The sequence below is a fragment of the Megascapheus bottae genome, chromosome 38 (assembly GCF_031878675.1).
Source record: "Megascapheus bottae isolate mThoBot1 chromosome 38, mThoBot2.hap1, whole genome shotgun sequence".
NCBI lineage: Eukaryota > Metazoa > Chordata > Mammalia > Rodentia > Geomyidae > Megascapheus > Megascapheus bottae.
In genome coordinates, this window is record NC_143546.1 from 1,490,104 (window position 1) to 1,509,914 (window position 19,811).

A 19,811-nucleotide genomic window follows, 5' to 3' on the forward strand; every position below is an offset into this window, starting at 1 on the left:
GGGAGGAAATCACTTTATTTCTCTACAATTTCTTCCAGAAAGACGCGGAGGACTGTTTGACGAGGTCTGCATTACTCTCACACCAAAATCAAGGTCGCCATTATGTAGAGAAGGTGATGAACACACAAAACCTTCTGCTTTCTTCCACATAGCAGCAAAGTAGACAGTTAGACATAATACGTGGGTATACACGGCTGTCACACGGGGACCTAGCTGTTACAACGTGCAGAGTCTGTGGTGATCCTCGTATCAGAACCAACCTCCGTAATCCAGTAAAACACACAACGTTTGCTAATGAGAATAAACGACTAGGGTCGTGGTTCTGTATTACCTAGTGTGCTTCTTATCCTCATTGCACACTTCCCCTACTTACACAAACTGCTCACTGTGGAACTGTCTGCCGTGTTACTTGGCAACAGCACGCACCTTTCCTGCTTCCTGTGCTTTATGGTTGCATCCAGAGGCTACACCAAGATGACAATTCTGTGTGCGGACAGTCTATCCTGTGTGCCCAGCCACCACCTAAGGACACATTTCTCAAGCCCTATGGCCATCATGAAATGATGCCCACTTGCAGAGCAGTCCACAGAAGAGAAGAGCAGAGCAGCTCTACGGACACACAGTCGTGTGACGTGGGAAGGAGAAAAGGAGAGCCGCGTCAGTGCACTGTGCTGGGACAGCTGGACAGCACGCAGCCTTCAGTGCAGAACAGGGAAGGTGACACAAGAGAAAACAGACACAACCCGGGGCACAGCGAGCACCTGTTACTTTTTAAACTAACTTCTCAGCGCATTCCCGGCGCTTGGGTTTTGAGGCAGATCTTGATACGTAGCTTGGGTTGCCTTAAACTCGCTCTGCCATCCATACACACAACAAACTATACAGCCGTTTGCACTTTCAGAAATGCGAAATAGTAGATTTCTACAAATTTTCTATAAATACAAAAATAAAATTCTGTCACTACTTGTAACTCTTATTGGCAAGAAACAGAAAGAGTGGCATAATTTCATGTACCATTTACATGAAATGCATGACATTTTGTCAAGTAAGAAAGCCGGGCTAGGTGTTAATTTCTTATTAAGTCTTCAGAGCACATTACCACTGAAGCTTCGAGAATGAATGAACTTTGCATTCTCTTCCAAAACTGGAGTCTATGACTGTGAACCTGACTAGGTGAGATGAGGAAGACATGGTAAAAATGCCAGAAGTATTTACTGCAGAAAACATTAAAGACGATGCTTTCCTGATCTTATACTTCTGATATGAATTACTGACAAGCTATAGAAGAAAAATACTTACAAGGGTTTTTTTCAGGTAAACATCCATTGAAAATCAAGAATGCGGGTATAGCCAAGCTTCTGAACTTTTATTTGGTAAATCATTTGTTTTTTTTTCTTTTTTTAGGTTTTGCTTCATGTTTTCCAGATCAACTTGAAAATTAGTAAAAAGCTATCCTGATAGGCGAAGATAAGGATGCATCATATAGAATATAGTAGACTAGCTATTTTTCCAAACAGATTCTGACAAGTCATTCATATATCCAGATTTGGTGTTTCTGTGATGAACAGCATGAGGAGTGTTTAAACATAAACACACACTGTCTACACCCATAAATAGCAAGTGTTTTCTTAGAAGTAAGCCATTCCAGTACCCACTCCACAGCCATGTCTCTTCCATGCCACAGGAGAAACTTACGCTAACCAAAGCGGGCGCAGAGGTCTTTATCCTACTCAGGAAGTTGTGGCTGCCACCCCGTATGCTTCAGACTACTCAGAAGTGAGCTTACTCTCACTGAGGGCAAGGCAGTGGATATAGCAAGAGAGGCTTTAATAGAGTTGTAATATGATCGTCTATGTTCTTGCAATAAGAACTGTTTTGGGAAAACGCACTGTATTCATACACTGACAGGCTGAATTGAAGCCCTTTGTACAAACACTTTGATTATAAAGTAATATTCACCTATACGTCTTGCACATTAGGAGGGAGTAATCCAGAGCAAGATAGCCATACATATTCATTAACAATTTCACAGAAAAGTTCTGAATGTGGCTGTTTATTGAGGCAGACATCAATGCTAGGACTAAGACGTGCTCTCTTCAGACGCTTCTTTGCATTAGACTGTCGGCCTCTGGTAGGACCTTTATTCTCTGAGCTTTTCAGGCAATAAAGATTGAAATTTTCCCCTATGTTCGTCCCACTCTAACCTCACAAATATTGAAAGCCAAGGAGTGAGAGTGGCAAGACCCAAGACAAAGGAAAGCAAAGGAACAGACCACTTGAGCAAGCTTCCTTCAAACTTTTCCTTGATTCACTCCATACTTTCCATGGAAAGACAACTGGTAGCCTGGAACTGAGTAGTTCCTGGTGTCTGTTCAACACCGGGGCCCGCCTGCTGGCTCCACGCCCACCCCCATCTACAGCCACATGGCATCTCGCCACAGCTGACCCTCCATTCAAGGTGAGCCCCCACCATGAGGAAGTGCCACGGTTTCACCCAACGTTGCCTGGCTGAGCTCACGTGGAGCCTCAGGTGAGACGCCATAGAAATCCAGGTGCACAAAGCTCCAGCAAACAGAGAAGACATTTTAGCCAGGCGCGATGGTGCACACCTGTCATCTAGCTACTCAGGAGGCTGGGATCTGAGGATCAAGGTTCAAAGCCAGCCCGGGCACAAGAGGACCTGAGACTCTTATCTCCAAGTAACCTCTAGGAAACAGGGAAGAGGGCTTGGCTCAAGGGTAGGGCAGTAGCCTTGAGCTGAAAAGCTCAGGGACAATGTCCAGGCTGAGTTCAAGCCCAATGAACCACAAAAAAAAAAAAAAAAAAGTCGTTTTACTCAGAATTGTCTATAAAAAAAAAAACAAAAACACTATGTGTGCCAAATTTTCCTTAGTCATTTTGTAAGTGCATATAATTCTTTCAAAATTCTTGTCAGGAAATATTCTTCTTCCCACTCTGCAAAACAGGAAGAGATGGGCCAGACAGGTCAAGGAGCTCGTCCACAGTCACAGAGTCCAAAGCACCTGGCCGCAAAGCCCCAGACCTGTTATATCCACCCCTGCCACGCTCACCACTGCCACAACCATGCCTGGGCCGCCACCCCACCTGAGTCCTGACAGAAGAGGCCCAGCCCGAGAGTCGCTCGTGGTGGCCTCCCTCCAGCAGATCCCGGGGGCAGATCCAGGGGTCAGCCGTCCACAGGGCCCCACGCTCACCACCCGGCCTCACTACGTGGGCACCTCACTGGGCACAGGCCACACTGGCCTCAAAGGGAGGCTGCCACGGTGACAGGAACGATGGGAAGAGCCGCAGGAGGGGAGGCCCCACCCAGCTCTGTGCACTGCAGAGTAACGATAAGCTCAGTGAGAGTTCCAGAGGACAAAGGGACATCAGGCACGGTTAAAGAAGGATAAGCCACAGCAGTGTAAGCAGGGGGTGAGTGCAAAGGTACCGACATGCCACAAACCAAACCAGGCCTCTGCACCGAACAGAAATCTCTCCCTCTTCCACATGTGTGTGACTACAGTAATCAATACACCTACAGGACCACAGGAATGGATCAAAGTAAACAGAAAAGGGGAGAGGGGAGGGATGGAGAGAGGGAGAGAGGGAGGGAGGGAGGGAGGGAGGGAGGGAGGGAGGGAGGGAGGGAAGGAGGGAGGGAGGGAGGGTGGGAGGGAAGCAGGGGACCCACCTGAGATGTATAAAACAGCTTTCACAGTATTAGCAATATTTATTTACCAAAGCATCAGGAACCCAAGACTTTAATATGTAGGATTTAGCAACAACATTGTCAGTGGTGATTATTTCTGCTGGAAGAGGAAAATGACCCAAATAACTTGAAGTCAACATAAATAATCTAAAAGTCATTTATATTTGGTCTAAAATAACACCAATATGTTCTCTGCACTCAGAAACATTCTACTGCATTTCTAATAAAGACTAATATTACTCAAGTATAGCTGCCATTACACTTGAGTTCAGTGAAAAGATAGATCTCCTAAGGCACCACAAATAAACTGCTTTGTAAATTTTCAGCTTTCCAGAGAATCCAGAACTAATTGTGAAATTCATAGTTATTCATTTATTCAGTAAGTATTTATTAAATGTTTACTATGGGGCTAGAATTATGCTAAGTGCAATGAACATATTAGTAAGCAAAACAGAAATATTCTATTTCTTTCAAATGGGAAGACAGACAATATCAAAAAAATCACGAATTTAAATTAATACTACTCAAAAAGTCTGTACCCTTTGTATCTTCAAGGAGCCCTGCAATTCCTTTCCATTCCACAAGCACAGTCTCTTGGAAAAGGGGAAAATATCACATTAAGAATGAAAAAAAAGACTTCTATTTTAATGAATTACTATTCTACATAATCATTGAAATTCTACGATATGAGCCAGCTAAACTGAGATTTTTCGAAACTACTTCAAGCATTTAAATTCATTCTCAAGGAGTTTGCTAAGCTCTTTATGGCTGAGATGCTCTAGAAACGGCTTTTTCTTCCAATTCTGAAAACTGTCCTTTTGTCTCCCCAAAGAATACTAATATCATATTTCAACGTCCTGTTAGGTATTAGGTGTCTATGGTAATCAATTCATTTCTATATTCTCTGAGGAGCAAATTACCTCTCCCATCGATAGTATCTTTATGACTATGTATTCATCTATTATTTTCATTCACCTTCTTGACAATCTGCCTCTTATCATGTCATATATTTTATTCCCTATCAACTTGGCTTTCTATCATTAATATTTATGGCTGTCAATATTTCTTCAAATCCCCTAAAATGATTGCTTTCCTCATAATCCTTGATAACCTTGCTGACTGCACACAGTACTGTGTTTCCCTAAATTTTATTACTATCCAAGGAATATTCTAAATTTCTCAGCAGCCAAGCTGCTCCTCTGCAGATTCTTCCTGCAATGTGGCAGTAATTTTTTAATCATCTTGGCTGGTGCCTTCCTTGTCCCAGTTCTCTCACAGGACAGCTGAGCTTCTGCCTGACCTTAGATAACCTCTGGCTCATTTCATGGAAATGCATTTATGCAAATTGGATAAATTAAATTGCACGATCCTGCCCACCAAAGCAAAACAGAAAGCTAACACGCTAAAAGCCAGGAAATTCCAAAGTTTATACTCTTATTCTAGTATTAAGTTAGCTTACATAACATGTTAAAGGTATATAGAACAGGAAAATTAAAAATTACTATACTCATAGACTGCTGCAATATGCCTGCTAGAGGAAGTATAATTTAAGAATTTCCTGATTTCTAAGAAATGAAGTTTAATGGCATTAATGGCTTTTTTCATTTGCAAGCTACTTTAAAATACAAAGAGGAAGAAGCAGGAGACAACTGTTAGATGAATTAATATTCCTTGACCTTAACATTACCTAAATATTTTAACACATCTTGAAAGAAAACATGTACAGGCTGGGAATGTGGCTTAGTGGTAGAGTTCTTGCCTAGCATGCATGAAGCCCTGGGTTTGATTCCTCAGTGCCACATACACAGAAAAGGCCAGAAATGGAGCTGTGGCTCAAGTGGTAGAGTGCTAGCTTGAGCACAGAGAGGAGAGGCTCAGGGACAGAGCCCAGACTCTGAGTTCAAGCCTCAGGACTAGCAAAAAAAAAAAAGGAAAAGATGTACACAAAGTTGTATTATTCACTTACGTTATTAAAAACCTCTACGTAGACTATAATATTGCCATAATTTTAAGTAGTTTAACTTTCAGAAACTTTACAAAGGCAAAAGTCAAAGATCTGATTACATGACATAAAAATACTAAAGATGTCTTCTCGCATTAATTCAGGCCCTGTTGACTCAAGTTTTTATACGGAAATCACTGCTGAAACATCACTGAAGTCAATGTTTTAAAAATATTAAAAACACAGAGTTGGCATGTCAAATCCTTGTTCCTTGTTATTTCAAATGTTAAGGCTGGTGAGTATTTTTGTTCTAATTTAGCCTACATGCATACAGTCAAACTTGGGGGTACAGATCCTGTGCTCCTTTTCTTCCTGGTCCAAAAGGGAACCCAGTTTTCTAGGACACTGAAGATAAAGCACTTGCTTACTCCTTCCCAGGGCAGAGAGCATAAGGCCACAGCCAGGGAAGCCACGGCGCTGATCCCAGTGGCTGCGCTGCTGCCTCTGCACAGATGCAGAGAGGAAGGTCCTTGGCCATTCAGCTGCCACATGAAAAAGAGGCAGCAGTCAATATTCCTGCAAACCACTATCTGGGTCAGTGTCTGCTCTTCCTCTGAGCCCTCTCTCTCACCTTCTGTCTACGCCTTGATGCAGGAGGGGTCCACCCCATCCTCTCCTCAGATCGTCCAGGTCTTCTTCCTCACTCCTCTCCATCCAGATCACATGTTCAGTCTCTAAATGCTGGCTGGAAAGCCCCTGCGGGGCGGGTGTTCCTGAACACTGGGCATACTTGTCAATGTGTGATACATGAAGCAGCCGGGCAGAAAGCTGTAGTTTCCAGTCTTGAGCCACTCTGCAAGCTCCAGACATGCCATTAGGCAAAAATCATTTGCTTTCAACACCAGTGCCCACAGCTGAGTTAAACATGATCGTACACGAGGTTTCTTTCCAGGAGGTGGGACAAATAATAAAGTTGCTGGAACTTTCCCCAGAGAGCCTTCGCCACAAAGCATTACACTTATTCTGGGGAAAGGGCATGCCTGGCCATTTATGTAGAGAGTCTTAAACTTAGAACCAGAAGATTCAGATCCAAGTCTTAAAGCTTAGCAAACAGTAATAAAATAATGCCGTACATCGCTACAAAGGAGGGCAGCTAACGTTATCGTGTGCAGTTCTTTCCCTTATACCAACTCAGTGGAGTAGCCACCACGACTGCTGACACCAAGAGACATGCATTAACTTTTTAGGTCAAAATTAACTGCACAGAACCACTTAATTAACTGCTGCTTTACTTACACTGTGCTCATTAAGGTAAGCTCCTTGTTTTTATTTTTTTTCTTTCTTCCTTTTTTGTCATTGTTAGCCATGGGACTTGAACTCTGAGCCTGGGCGCTGTCCCTGAGCTCTTCAGCTCAAGGTTAGTGCTCTACCACTTGAGCTACAGGCACCACTTCTGGCTTTCTGGTGGGTCACTGGAGATAAGAGTCTCACGGACTTCTGTGCCTGGGCTGGCTTTGAACTGCAATCCTCAGATCTCAGCTTCCCAAGGTGAGCCATCACAACCGGCTGGTAAGCTTATTCTTTAAAAAGTCAAGGTTCGGGCCGGGAGTTTGGCCTAGTGGTTAAAGTGCTTGCCTAGCATGCATGAAGACCCGGGTTCGATTCCTCGGTACTACATACATAGAAAAAAGCTGGAAGTGGTGCTGGGGCTCAAGTGGTAGAGCTCTAGCCTTGAGAAAGTCCAAGAACAGTGCTCGGGCCCTGAGCTCAAGCCCAGGACTGGCAAAAAAAAAAAAAAGTCAAGGTTCCTCTAGTCTTATATGACCCTCTAAAATAAGTCATAAAGAGCTCTAAAGGTGTCAGACCGGCCTCCAGAAATCGAGAGGATGACCAATGCCAACTGTCATTTACCCAAAGAGAGCTGCTCCATTTTTGCCAGCCATACACCAAGAGTCTGCATATGGGATGGAGATGAGTGCTACATTTACAATGGTTCTGAAGTCACTGCTCTCAGGAGGAGACTGAAAGATGTTCTATGTGCTAATCAAACAGAGAGATGGAAAGACACTTTGCCAGAATCTCTCCAAAAGACTGGCACAGTTGTTCACGTTCATGTCAAAAATCCAACAGTATACAAACTGTCCTTTCAGACACCAAAGCATATACTTTGTTGTTCATTACAATGCTATCTATACACCAAAACCATCTGCATTCTGTATTAGCAGGTTCAGTTATGAGGAAATGTACAAAATCTACCTGGTCTGCTATGGACTGGACACTGCCCACATCCAACGCATACACTGTTCCATGGAAGACTGGGACAGACCACAACCCAGCCTGACAGTAAGAAACAGACGAGGGCAACTAGAAGATACAGCCGGTCCCTGGTTAAAATGCCTACACACATGCCCCTGTCCAGTGTTGGACAAGTCTGCGTTTATAAGTGGGAATGGTCTGCGCACATTTTGTCCAGCTGAGTTTCTTTATATGGAAATCGCCATGTGTTTAGATTAAATAAGTAATTTGAAAAAAAACATACTCTGCTAGTAATAAACCTACAAGAAAGCATCTATACCTTTTCCAACTATCCGCACCAACAATAATTTTATCCAACTGCCAAAGCAACCACACTTTCAGCTGCAACTGGTTGCCAACGAGGAGTTGAATGATTAGGTATATTCTGCATGAGGTAATTAACACAACCTTTCTAAACTCTCATTTTACCAACAAAGATTAAAATAGTTCATAGGAAGCAAGAAAGAAAATACTTAAGGGGGCCTGGGAGTTTGGCCTAGCGGTTAAAGTGCTTGCCTAGCATGCACAAAGACCCGGGTTCGATTCCTCGGTATCCCACATACACAACCAAGCCGGAAGTGGCAGAGACAAGACTGCGACGGCGACAGAGAGCAAAAGAAGCGAGCTGAGCTGAAGTGAACAAAAAAAAAGCCCAACCGAGTGGTGGCCGGAGCGTGCGGGAGCGAGCGGGGCCGGAGCGAGCGGGGCCGGAGCGAGCGGGGCCGGAGCGAGCGGGGCCAGAAAGAGAAGGGGGCCAAAAAAAAAAAATGAAAACTTAAAAAAAAAAAAAGAAAAGAAAATACTTAAGATGCCGTAGCCCCAACCAAACTGCCTGGGTCACAAACATTAGCAAAAATAAGTAAATAAGTAATTATCGTACTTACATACACCACGGAATTCCATGATGCCATCAGAAAGAACGACATCACCCCATTTGTAAGGAAATGGAAAAACTGGGAAAAAAATCATATTAAGTGAAGCAAGCCAGACTCAAAGGAACTTAGGCTCAATGGTTTCCCTCCTTTGTCATAATCAGTAGAAACCTTGGACTCTCCTAGCAGAGGATTACAATAGCTCAAAAACCTAGATACATAAGGCCATATAGGATCAGACTAAATGAAAGGATCTCTAGGATATGGAAACAAGAGCTTTATCTTGTGTGACTATTGTTCTTAATGTACTAGGTTATTTCTCTCTCTTTTTTTGCCCTTATGGTTAATCTCGTATTATTACTGTATCTGACTTTGTTACCTGATATATTGCACATATGTTTATTTGTTTATTTTAAATAAGGAAGGGAAGGAGGGAAACCAGGGTAATTGGGAGGGAAAAGGGGACCAAAACATGAGAAGGGGCATAAATGTGTGAGAAGTAATGCACTACTACCTGACAAATGTAACTGTAGCCCCTCTATACATTATCCCGACAACAAAAAGAAAGGAAAAAGACTTGCAAAATAGAAATGATTGGACACGCAGCAGGCATCACAGCCGCGTAGACGCCGCCCCAGCCCGGCATGTGAAGAACCCATGTGCTCACGGGGCTAAGGCAGGGAACGAGACGGGGAGACGGCCGCCGATCCTCGGCTAAATGACTCCGTCTGGAATGGTGGGTTCACCACCAAGATATTTTGTTCACTGCACTAATTCCTTTTACAGACATGAAATCTCATCTACCTTATCTGCACATCTGAGTTATCTCTGCTCTGCGATTCGAGCATTTCCTCACGGAGAACTTAGGGCCACCTGGAATGAGCACCCAGGCCCTGGCGAGGCTGCTGCCTCGACTGCAGCTGCCAGCAACTTTTCTGCTTTCCCCAAGTCTGTGCTCCACGACATGAAACTGTACCCCGACGACGAGGATGACCGAAAGGAAGAAGGGCACCGTGCCAATCCATGCGCAAGACCCCAAGCAGGGGAGCGTCCCCACCCCACTGCAAAGACAGAAAGTGAGCTTAAACCAGGTCTGCTGAACCCAAGGCCCGGGGTTCCCCAACCTGAAGTCTCACCCTGCAGACGCCACAGATGTAAACAGACATTTCACACCGTGCATGCGCGCGCGCGCTCACACACACACACACACACACACACACACACACACACACACACACGCACACACACATGCACACACACACACACACACATGCACGGGACTAATGGACTTAATGGAAATGCCAACCTTCTGTTTTCTAAGCCGAGGCAGCTTGCTGTCCACCATCACCATGCAAAGTAAGGAGCCAGCGTGCCGCTGCTCCCCACCACAGCTCAGGACAGCAGGGGCCTCCTCCTGCACGCACTGGGCCCCCCAAGAAGACGCACACTCCAGACCCACGTGCCTGCCCAACGTCACCGCGCTGCGAGGTGAGGAGAGCGCGTGTTCCCCGGACTACAGCCATGGACCTCCTGGAGGTTTCTACCGCTCGGTTCTGAGGGCAAAGAAAATAGGAACTTCAAAACACAAGCTAGGGCCGGGAGTGTGGCCTAGCACACCACAAGACCGGGGTTCGATTCCTTGGTACCACGAACACAGGAAACACAGAAGTGGTGCTGTGGCTCAAGTGGTAGAGAAAGCCCAAGGTCAGTGCCCAGACCCTGAGTTCAAGCCCCAAGACTGGCAAAAAATAGATAGATAGATAGATAGATAGATAGATAGACAGACAGACAGACAGACAGACAGACAGACAGATAAATGCTAAAGAAGCCGCTGCAGTAGCTCCTTCTCATTCTGATTTGCATTTCCTAGCAGCAGGTCTGTGGGATTTTCTTTCTTTCTTTCTGTGCACCCTTGCACTTCATGGCTCTGGGTCACTACTGCTTTCTCTTCTTTCTAGCCTTTCCTACCACAGGCAACTCAAAAGGGTAAAGATCTCCCTTGCACTTTGACTGTAAGTTACTCCTTAGCAGAAACAGACAAAAGCTTAGCTCACCGCCAAGGTCAGAACCAAAGTATTAATAAACTCATACAAGCTTTTCTGAGTTTCTATTTTAATTCACAGTTTGTCCACAAAACGTGACCCGCAGCCAAAGGTCTAGCAATTCCGAGCCACGTGTATCTAAATACTCTAGAAGACAGGCATAGGTGGCTCACACCTGTCATTCCAGCTACTTTGAGGATGAGTTCAAAGCCAGTCCAGGCAGAAAAGTCCCCGTGAGACTCTTATCTCCAATTAACCACTCGAAAACTATGAATGGCACTGTGGCTCAGGTGGTGGAGCGCTAGCCTTGAGCCCAAAAAGGCTCAGGGAATGGCACCTAGGCCCTGAGTTCAAGTCCCATGACCAACAACAACAAAATACCATGCAGTGTGGCACAGTTCCACTCTCAGTTTTATCCACTTCAGGGCGGAGGTGGGACCTGGCACACGGGAGAAGGCACGCGGCGCCAACCTCGATGGCTCATACCACTGAGCAGCAGCCGGCCTGCCTGCGTGTACCACAGCAGGGCCCTCGACGTCTGCCCCGTCTCTCATCCATCCTCATCTGTCCCCAGGCCTGAGGAACAAAGCATTTCTTCTGGACACTCTAAGCTTCAACACTTCACGTTTCACGAGGTAACTTTTAGGCCAACACTCCTGCAAATTCTTTAAGGATTAAACATCCTGCCTGATCTACTGGATGTGATATAAAGATCTATGGCAAAGATCTTTTCAACCTAACTATCTGTGAGTTTGTCACAATCTATTCACATTGTAACTGAAATGCTTAGACTCCCAACGAGGAGACGAATTCACTTAATTAAGCATTTTTTCCGGGCAGCCTGTATGTTAATCGTACTGAATCTAGTTGCTGTCTGTACCTTCCTTTTCTCTTTCACCCAGACCACCTTTGTAAGGCCTCAAGCAAACACATCCTCCTCTCTGGGGCCTCCCCTTGGGGACCCAGATAACACCAATGTCCAGGGACTGTGTGCCCACACTGCACTTGAAGAGATGTGGCCAATGCACTGTCACTCATAAGCAACCACATTCTCCATTACTTCCTAATTAAATGTGGTGGGACAGCACTGGAGTGGAGGCTTATTGGACAGAAAAACATAATCCCCGTGGATAGTTGGGAGAGACGATTTCCAAAACAGCAAAAAGAGAAAGTGCAAAGGCCCTGGGGCAGCAGCAGTTCCGAAGAAAGCACAGGCAACTTCCATTGTGACAGCAGAGGGAGCAGGAGAGAAAACTGGTCAACTGGGCAGTGTGGCCTTAGATCACACAGCTCCCGAGGGAGCAGGCTAACAACTTCTGGGTTTTCGATTATAAGGGAAGGAAACTTTAGACACACAAAGAAATAACACTGTCTGCATTCTATTTGCAAATTGCACTGCTGTGTAACACTAAACGCTGCAGAGGACAAAGAGGAAAGCAGAGAACCCGAGACACAGATGACTGATGAATGCCAAAAGAAAATGATTAGCCACAGGAGAAATAAAATCTCCTGTACTTAATTAATGAACACAATGACCTAGAACCTCTATTCCCACAACAAGACTGAAAGATGTTCACACCTGTTATTTGTCAAAGATGGCAGAAGTGTGTGCCAACAAAATGGGCCCTCGGGGGAGGAAAGGACACGTCTGACAGACAAACTAATACTTTACTACAAAGATTAATTCTGAACATCTTTGGGCTCTCAAACTTGGCAGATTCATGGAAGTGAAAACTACAAAGATAACCAAGCATCCGGGGCTCACACCTGTGATCTCAGTTACTCAGGAGCGGAGACCGCAGAGTCACAGTCTGCAGGCTGCAGCCAGCCCTAGCAGAAACCACCAAAAAGCATTCAAGCCCTGACGTTCAAGCCCTAGGAGCAGCACGCGCGTGTGCAGGCGGGCGCATGCGTGCACACACACTAGCCTAGCAGGCAGGCAGAGAGAAGGAATGGCAAGGTAAGTCAGAGCAGAAACTCGCAGCTAGTCTACAGATCTGCTGCACAGCACGACTCCAGGTAATATACAGTAAACTACGATTTTGCTAATAGCCTTTAGATGTTAACTATGGAGATTCGTGAACATGTTAATTTACTCAACTGCAGTATTCCTTTTGTTTTGTGTATTTATATCAAACATCAGGATGCACACTGTACACACACACAGTCAAAATGTGACAGATGAGAGGACAACTATGTACCAACTGGATCACCTTATTTGTGTGGCTAGGGTGAAAAGTACTTATCAGTGTGAGTTATGCCAATAAATACAGTATGTGATTTATGTTCATAAACAGACTGCATCTAGAAAATTCAGACTTGTTCATGAGAACAGCGCAGAAAAATCCAAAGGTCCTTCTAAGTCAATCCGTATTAGCATCAGCTTTAAGGAGATGAAGGTATTTCAAATTTCATGATTTGATTGTAAGGTACCTATCCCAAATAAACTGGAGGATGTGTTTTACAGTCATAAAGACATCCAGCTCAGTGCCATAAAACACAGTCCTTAAAGAAGATTTGCTAATAATGCAGCTCTGTTAAAGTCACTGATACCACATGTGACTTCATAGACCAGATAAAAGCACATAAGTTATCACTAACTGGCTAGAAACATAAAACTGTCTCAGTTTAGTGAAATAAACCTGTATGAGTATAATCAAAAAGAAAAAGAACCACAGAACCTTGCGTTTTAGATGGCATTCAACATCTTAAACCAGATGCATAGAAGATCAACTACTAAAATACTAAATAAGCAAAATGAATTCTATTCTAGAATTCTGAAATAAAAACTGCCTGATTTCTAATCCTACATCTGGGAATGGGAGGCATGGCTCAAGTGGTAAAACACCAACCATGAGAGAAAGGGCTGCACAAGAGCATGTTCTGAGTTCAAGTCCCAGTGCCAATGGAAAAGGAGGAGGAGGAGAGGAGGAGGAGGAGCCGGAGCGGGAGGGAGAGCATTAACAACAACTCCTCCTCAAATTTTAGGTATATGTCTACTAGGGTTATGGCCTGGGAAAATTATTCAACCTCTCTGTACACCATGTCTCCATCTACTGATAAAATAGAACCGATAACAATTCATTCCAGCAGAAGATGTTTTAAACATCATGCCTGTAAGAAGCAACAACAACAGTAAAAATTCTTACTTTAAATAGAACTCGCTTATTTTGGAAACAAGAATAAGATCTCTACCTCAGAAAATGATATTACACTTCTGATATTGCCTAAATTCACAATGAAAGCACTGGTGACACAATCTGCTACACTCCAGCCATGAACCATTTCCAACAGTCTACACTTAGCCCGGGACTGGTTAAACTACAACTACTGGAGCCACTCTGTTATCTTGGGGATTGTTTTATTCCTTGTAAAGAAATTAATGTGTCAGGCTACAACTTAAGTCAACAGTGTGGATAGTTGTTGGGGTTTTTTTTTTAAATAAATTTAATTTTGGCAAGTGATGGCATATAAATGAACAAAAGCTAAATCATGATGATTTCATTTATTTGTTCTATACATATCTGATTAATAGGAATAATTTGTTGATGGAAACAAGACTCTATTGTTATATACAGATTAGGAATGTAAACAGTATTTCCCATAACTACTGACTTCACAAACAATTCTGAACGCTATTTCAATACTGAATGCAAGAAATGGCCAGGTAAGTAAAGAGCTCTACTGCCCCCTACCGAAAAAAGACCCAATAAATCAGAAAACTGAAGTTTTGTGGAAAAGGAAAATAATTTTACCTTGCAAAACACAGCACACAACACTAAGACAAATGACTGAAAGCAATCAGAATAATGCAACCAAGTGGTACCAAAAAGCTATAACCACCTAGTTCTGTGATAAAATTAGAAGCAACACAGGAAAGCCCGGAGACAGAAATGCTATGTGAGAAAAGATACCAGAGTCAAACAATGTTATCTAGTGATAGCAAATTAAAACGTCACCGCAGGCTACTTTTCTCATGTGTATGTTGGAAGAAAAAAAGAAAACCTGCTCCTTAGAAACCATGCTCTTGAGTAAATTACAGTGTTCTCAGTCCAAAAGCTCACCGGCAACACTGTCAAAATAGCCTCTCAAAATATGCCCTGACTGATCCTCTCAGGAAGACTTCAGGGGGTGCTTCTTTTTCAGATACACATTTAAAACAATGTTACCGCAAGCTGTTTCAAGCCTTTTCAAGGCGTTACCTGCATCTGTTCATGACGGTGCTTCATGCAACTCTGCATCATCAACTAAGCAGTCGTAGTTGCTAAGCTACTTTTTAATTTAAAAAAAAAAAACACCTCTTTTAATAAACTTCAACTTCAAAACATGATGCCCTTGCTCCTTCTTTTACCATCTCTACCTGTCAATAATTTCTGAGTTCCCGTTTCAGCACAGAGTAAATCCTCAAGGGAAAGTATGTGAATTTTTATGTAACTTCGGTTACATAAGAATCAACACTGTACATTCAGATGAGGTAAGAAAGTACAAAGACCAGAATACTGGGTCATAAAAACAGGCAAATGTGAGCAAAGGAAGAGCAGCAGCAGCTCTCACAGTGGGGAGCGGCTGGCAGGAGGGGCGTCTCTGAGGGAGCTGCTTCCCTACAGGCAGCGCCCTCAGCAGGAGTCTCGGTGTGCTTTGTCCAGGCTCCATGAGGTGGCCTCGGTGAGGGAGATACGAGCAGCTGGAACCAAATCCACACAAGAAGGAGGAAGGCAGACAGGAAGTCTGCGTACAAGATGAAAAGGCCCTGTCCTTTACATTCGGGTGCTGCCGCTCTTCCGTCTATCAATAACAGCGGTGCTCGAGGTGTGCAAGCCGTAAGCTAAATAATGTGCACTTGTCATCACCATTTAAAATTTCAACTCGGTATCACATAGAAAAACATCCACACGCTCGAGCCCACATCTACACACGCAGTTGATTTCACATCTGTATTGCCTTCTTGAAAAAGACAATGTTCAAACATGGGCCTCTTACCAGAGCGTTGAAAGCGTGAGACAGAGACACCCGGACACACCGTGCAGCCGTGACAAAGGAGCTGAGAGGAGAAGAGCCTCCCGAGGTCAAGCCCCAGCGACGTCATGACAAGTGGATGGCTAAGGCACATTCAGTCCACAGCACGGAACCCATGCACAACGTCGACTACACAACTTCATTGACATTCAGCAGCCGTAAGTGGGCGACCAGGAGTATGTAAGTGTGTGTGTACATGGGCATGCATACCTGTGCATGTGTGTGTGTGTGTGTCTGTACTACGTGTACCATGTATGTGTATATACGCATGCATCTACTACACCAGTGAGTTCCACGTCATTCTCCTAACCCTACGGAATGTCTTCCTTGGCTGACAGGGAAAAAGGGGGACTTTCTATACCATTCTCTCCCTCCTGGGTTCCCTGTTAGCATAAATACTAAAAATAATAGGGCCGGGAGCATAGCTTAGTGGTAGAGCGTTCACCTAGCATGCACGAAGCCCTGGTTGGATTCCTTGATACCACATACACAGAAAAAGACAGAAGTGGCACTGTGATTCAAGTGGTAGAGCTCTAGCCTTGGGCAAAAAGTGTCCAAGGACAGTGCCCAGGCCCCAACCCCAGGAGTGGCCAAAAAAAAAAAAAAAAAAAAAAGACACCTCCCCCCGCAACACACACACACACCAGAAAGAGAGTATATACAAAGGGGAAAGAAACAGGCAATAATTCCATTAGGAAATAAATTCAGTGAGAACTGGCCTAAAAGAAAACAGGATTAATTGATTCAAGTCCCCAAAAGTCGGCAGAGCCAGCACCTGACCCCCAAGAGCAGCCACTAACTAGGCATTTTCCATATCCTCAGTATTAAGCCTCACAAAAATCCTCCGAGACAGACACTGCTGCCATCTTGCAAGTGAAGAGCCTGAGACTTGGAAAGACTGAGCACCACACTGCAGCACTACTAAACTACAGAGCGCGTACATTTTATCTGTGAGCGTGACCCTTAGCTACTGAGTTTATATTATCTTTTGGGGAAAATGAGATGACTTCTTCTGAAACACTGTACAAAACTAATACAAGGAAATACATTTCACATATAACAGGATACCTACAACTCCTAGTACTTAAAAAAAAAAAAAAAAGGTCTGGGGCTGGGAGTTTGGCCTAGTGGTGGATGCTCGCCTAGCATGCATGAAGCCCTGGGTTGGATTCCTCGGTACCACATACACAGAAAAAGCCAGAAGTGACGCTGTGGCTCAAGCAGCAGAGCGACAGCCTTTGGCAAAAAGTGTCCAAGGACAGTGCCCAGGCCATAAGTTCAAGCCCCAGGACTGGCCAAAAAAAAAAAGCAAAAAATACCTGTGATGCACTGTGAGCGTGGCACAAGAAAGCGCTGTTTCCATCCAGTGCCCGTGATAAAACAGTGGCGGACGGAGCAGGCTCAGCCACGGCGATCTCGTTCCTCCGAGCCTGCCGTCCTACCCCATTCTCAACTCTGCTCTGTTCCTCCTTAAATGACACGTAAGTCCTGTCATCATTCTCCCTTTCTGATCTTAAAAAGATAATCAACTATAATCCAAACTATGACAGATGGTTCTCATTATACCTGAAAAAATATTTGTTATTCCATAACAGCGCTTTATCTTTCATAAGCACATGCATGTTATTATAAAGTTAATAATGGAGAAATCACCATGTGATGCAAAGCGAATCTAAATTTCTATCTTGTGTGAGCTAGGATTTAAGCCACCACACACTCACACACACACTCACACCCCACAACCACTCTACATACAAAAAACACAACTCAGGCTACCACCACCTGCAAGCATCTGCAGGTGAACAATAGCTAAAGAGTCCCTCTGCTATACGTATGCAGCTTAAAACACAAAAGACTCAAGCGTTGTCCATAAATGCCTAAAACTGTAAAACACCGATTCTGTGTACCAAGTTTCTTCCTTGCAAAATTTAAACAATACGATAAAGTGTTCTTACAAGAAAGGTACCTTACAAGATAAGCTTTCTCTTCAGATAAACACCTAACAGTGATATTTAAAATCTCGCATTAAAACTTGTCAGAAGGGGCCGGGAGTTTGGCCTAGCGGTTAAAGTGCTTGCCTAGCATGCATGAAGACCCGGGTTCGATTCCTCAGTACCACATACATAGAAAAAAGCCAGAAGTGGTGCTGAGGCTCAAGTGGTAGAGCTCTAGCCTTGAGAAAGTCCAAGGACAGTGCTCAGGCCCTGAGCTCAAGCCCAGGACTGGCAAAAAAAAAAAAAAAAAAAAAACTTGTCAGAAATACAGACCCACTGAGGTAGTTCTTTGCATGTATCAGATTTGTGTTGGCATTTCAGGGCTGGAGGCTGGAGACTGTGTGACCCAGAGTGTGTGGCCTACGGACCCCAAGCGAGCCTGCAGGGGCAGCACAGCTTACCTTCGAGTCTTCACTGCGCACGCCCAGCTGCAGCACAGCCTGTGGAGATTTGAGCTTGGCTTGAGCAGAGTGAGCCATCTGAAGGTTAAGCTGCCATCCAACTGTCTCTAGCTGTAAAAGACAAGGGTAGATTGTGGTCAGACGGTACAGAAGGAAGAGAAGAGTTCACTTTAAGCAAATTTCCATCAGCAGCCATCAGCAGGAATGGCCTACCCTCCACAGAAAGTCAGCTCCAGAACTCCTTTCCCCGGCATGCTCCGCACATCTTCCCTCTGCACTCATTAGACTGGCCTGTGGCCACGCCTGTCCTGTTCAACAGTGCGTGTGGTCCTTCAATATGCTCTATGCTAAAAATAACAACTCTAAGCAGGGAGGAGCCAATGGTTTTTTACAAAGTATACCACTTTAATTTTTTTAATTGATAACCATTATTTTAAAATTAATATTAATTGGGTGCAAATTTCAACAAGTAGGTTGAATGCATTGCTGAACATCTTTTAACAACTTCTCATTATCTTTCCACATGTAGGTAAAACAGGTCAGAGTCTCTTCCCTTCTCCCCGTCCTACGCTCAGACAGCCACTGGCCGCAGAGGTGCTGGTGTGTCACCGACCATCATGCTCGTCCAGGTCCTGGCACACCAGAGAGCTCCAGGTGTGACTGTAAGTCACGAGAATATCTCCTCTGAATTGACTAGCAGCACAACTTGAGCACAGAATTAGGAAAGACAGACTATGCCAGTTTGTTTTAAACAGCATAAATTTGCGAACCTGAATGGCGTGAGTGTATTGTAGAGTGCTAGCTAGGAAAGTTTCGTGAAGTGGAGCTGTGGCAGGCCTCTGACATGACCCTGAGAACGGGTTAGCAGAACGGCCGTGGCTGCCCGGGGAGAGACTGCCAGCCTCACACCAATTCCCACGGCACCAGAATTCTAATCACCTCACTTGAAAGACTGCTCAGCAGCTAGAACCACAGCCATGACTCAAAGCCAAGCTGGAAAGAGAACAATGAAAGTGCTATCTATGTGGGAGCGGATGTGATGAGAAAATAAAGCTCTTAGTTCTGTGCTCTCTGGCATGTTGGGAAGTTACGGGGGACGGGGGGAACACAATCCATAATCCCTAGTAAGTAAAAGCTCAATTTAAGGCTCTAGTCTACGGATCTTTCACACGGATCCATTAAGCACTGTCTCTGCTACCAGCCTACCACCATTTTCAACAGTCACACCAGCCATCCTGCTAATAAACACGCCATGTCTACTCCCACACCCAAAAGCATTTTGACACCATGCCTTGGTTGAAAAGGCGGCTTCTAGCACTGATATGGACGATCTCATTTAAGAGCAGCTATTCCTAGCATTCATTAACAGTTGCTTAGACACTGCATAAATTGGGGAGGGGCGGGGTAAGACAGCATGTACCTGAAAGGTAAAGTTACGGTTGGTTCATGCATAAGCTATCACTCTGTCACTAGTGATTTGTCGCTGGCTAAGGCTTAGCCTTTCAGGATCTCAATGTCTTCATATAACTTGAAGTAA

At 44.4% G+C, this 19,811-nt stretch overlaps 1 protein-coding gene across 1 annotated transcript in view; it reads right to left on the reverse strand.

Annotated features, from left to right (window-relative positions):
- Commd10 (COMM domain containing 10) overlaps positions 1 to 19,811 on the reverse strand; it is a 71,661-nt gene that overhangs the window by 39,962 nt on the left and 11,888 nt on the right. Inside the window, exon 5 of the mRNA XM_090325366.1 lies at positions 18,275 to 18,385. Within this exon, the coding sequence (XP_090181492.1) occupies positions 18,275 to 18,385 (111 nt within the window). The remainder of the gene's footprint in view (positions 1 to 18,274; positions 18,386 to 19,811) is intronic.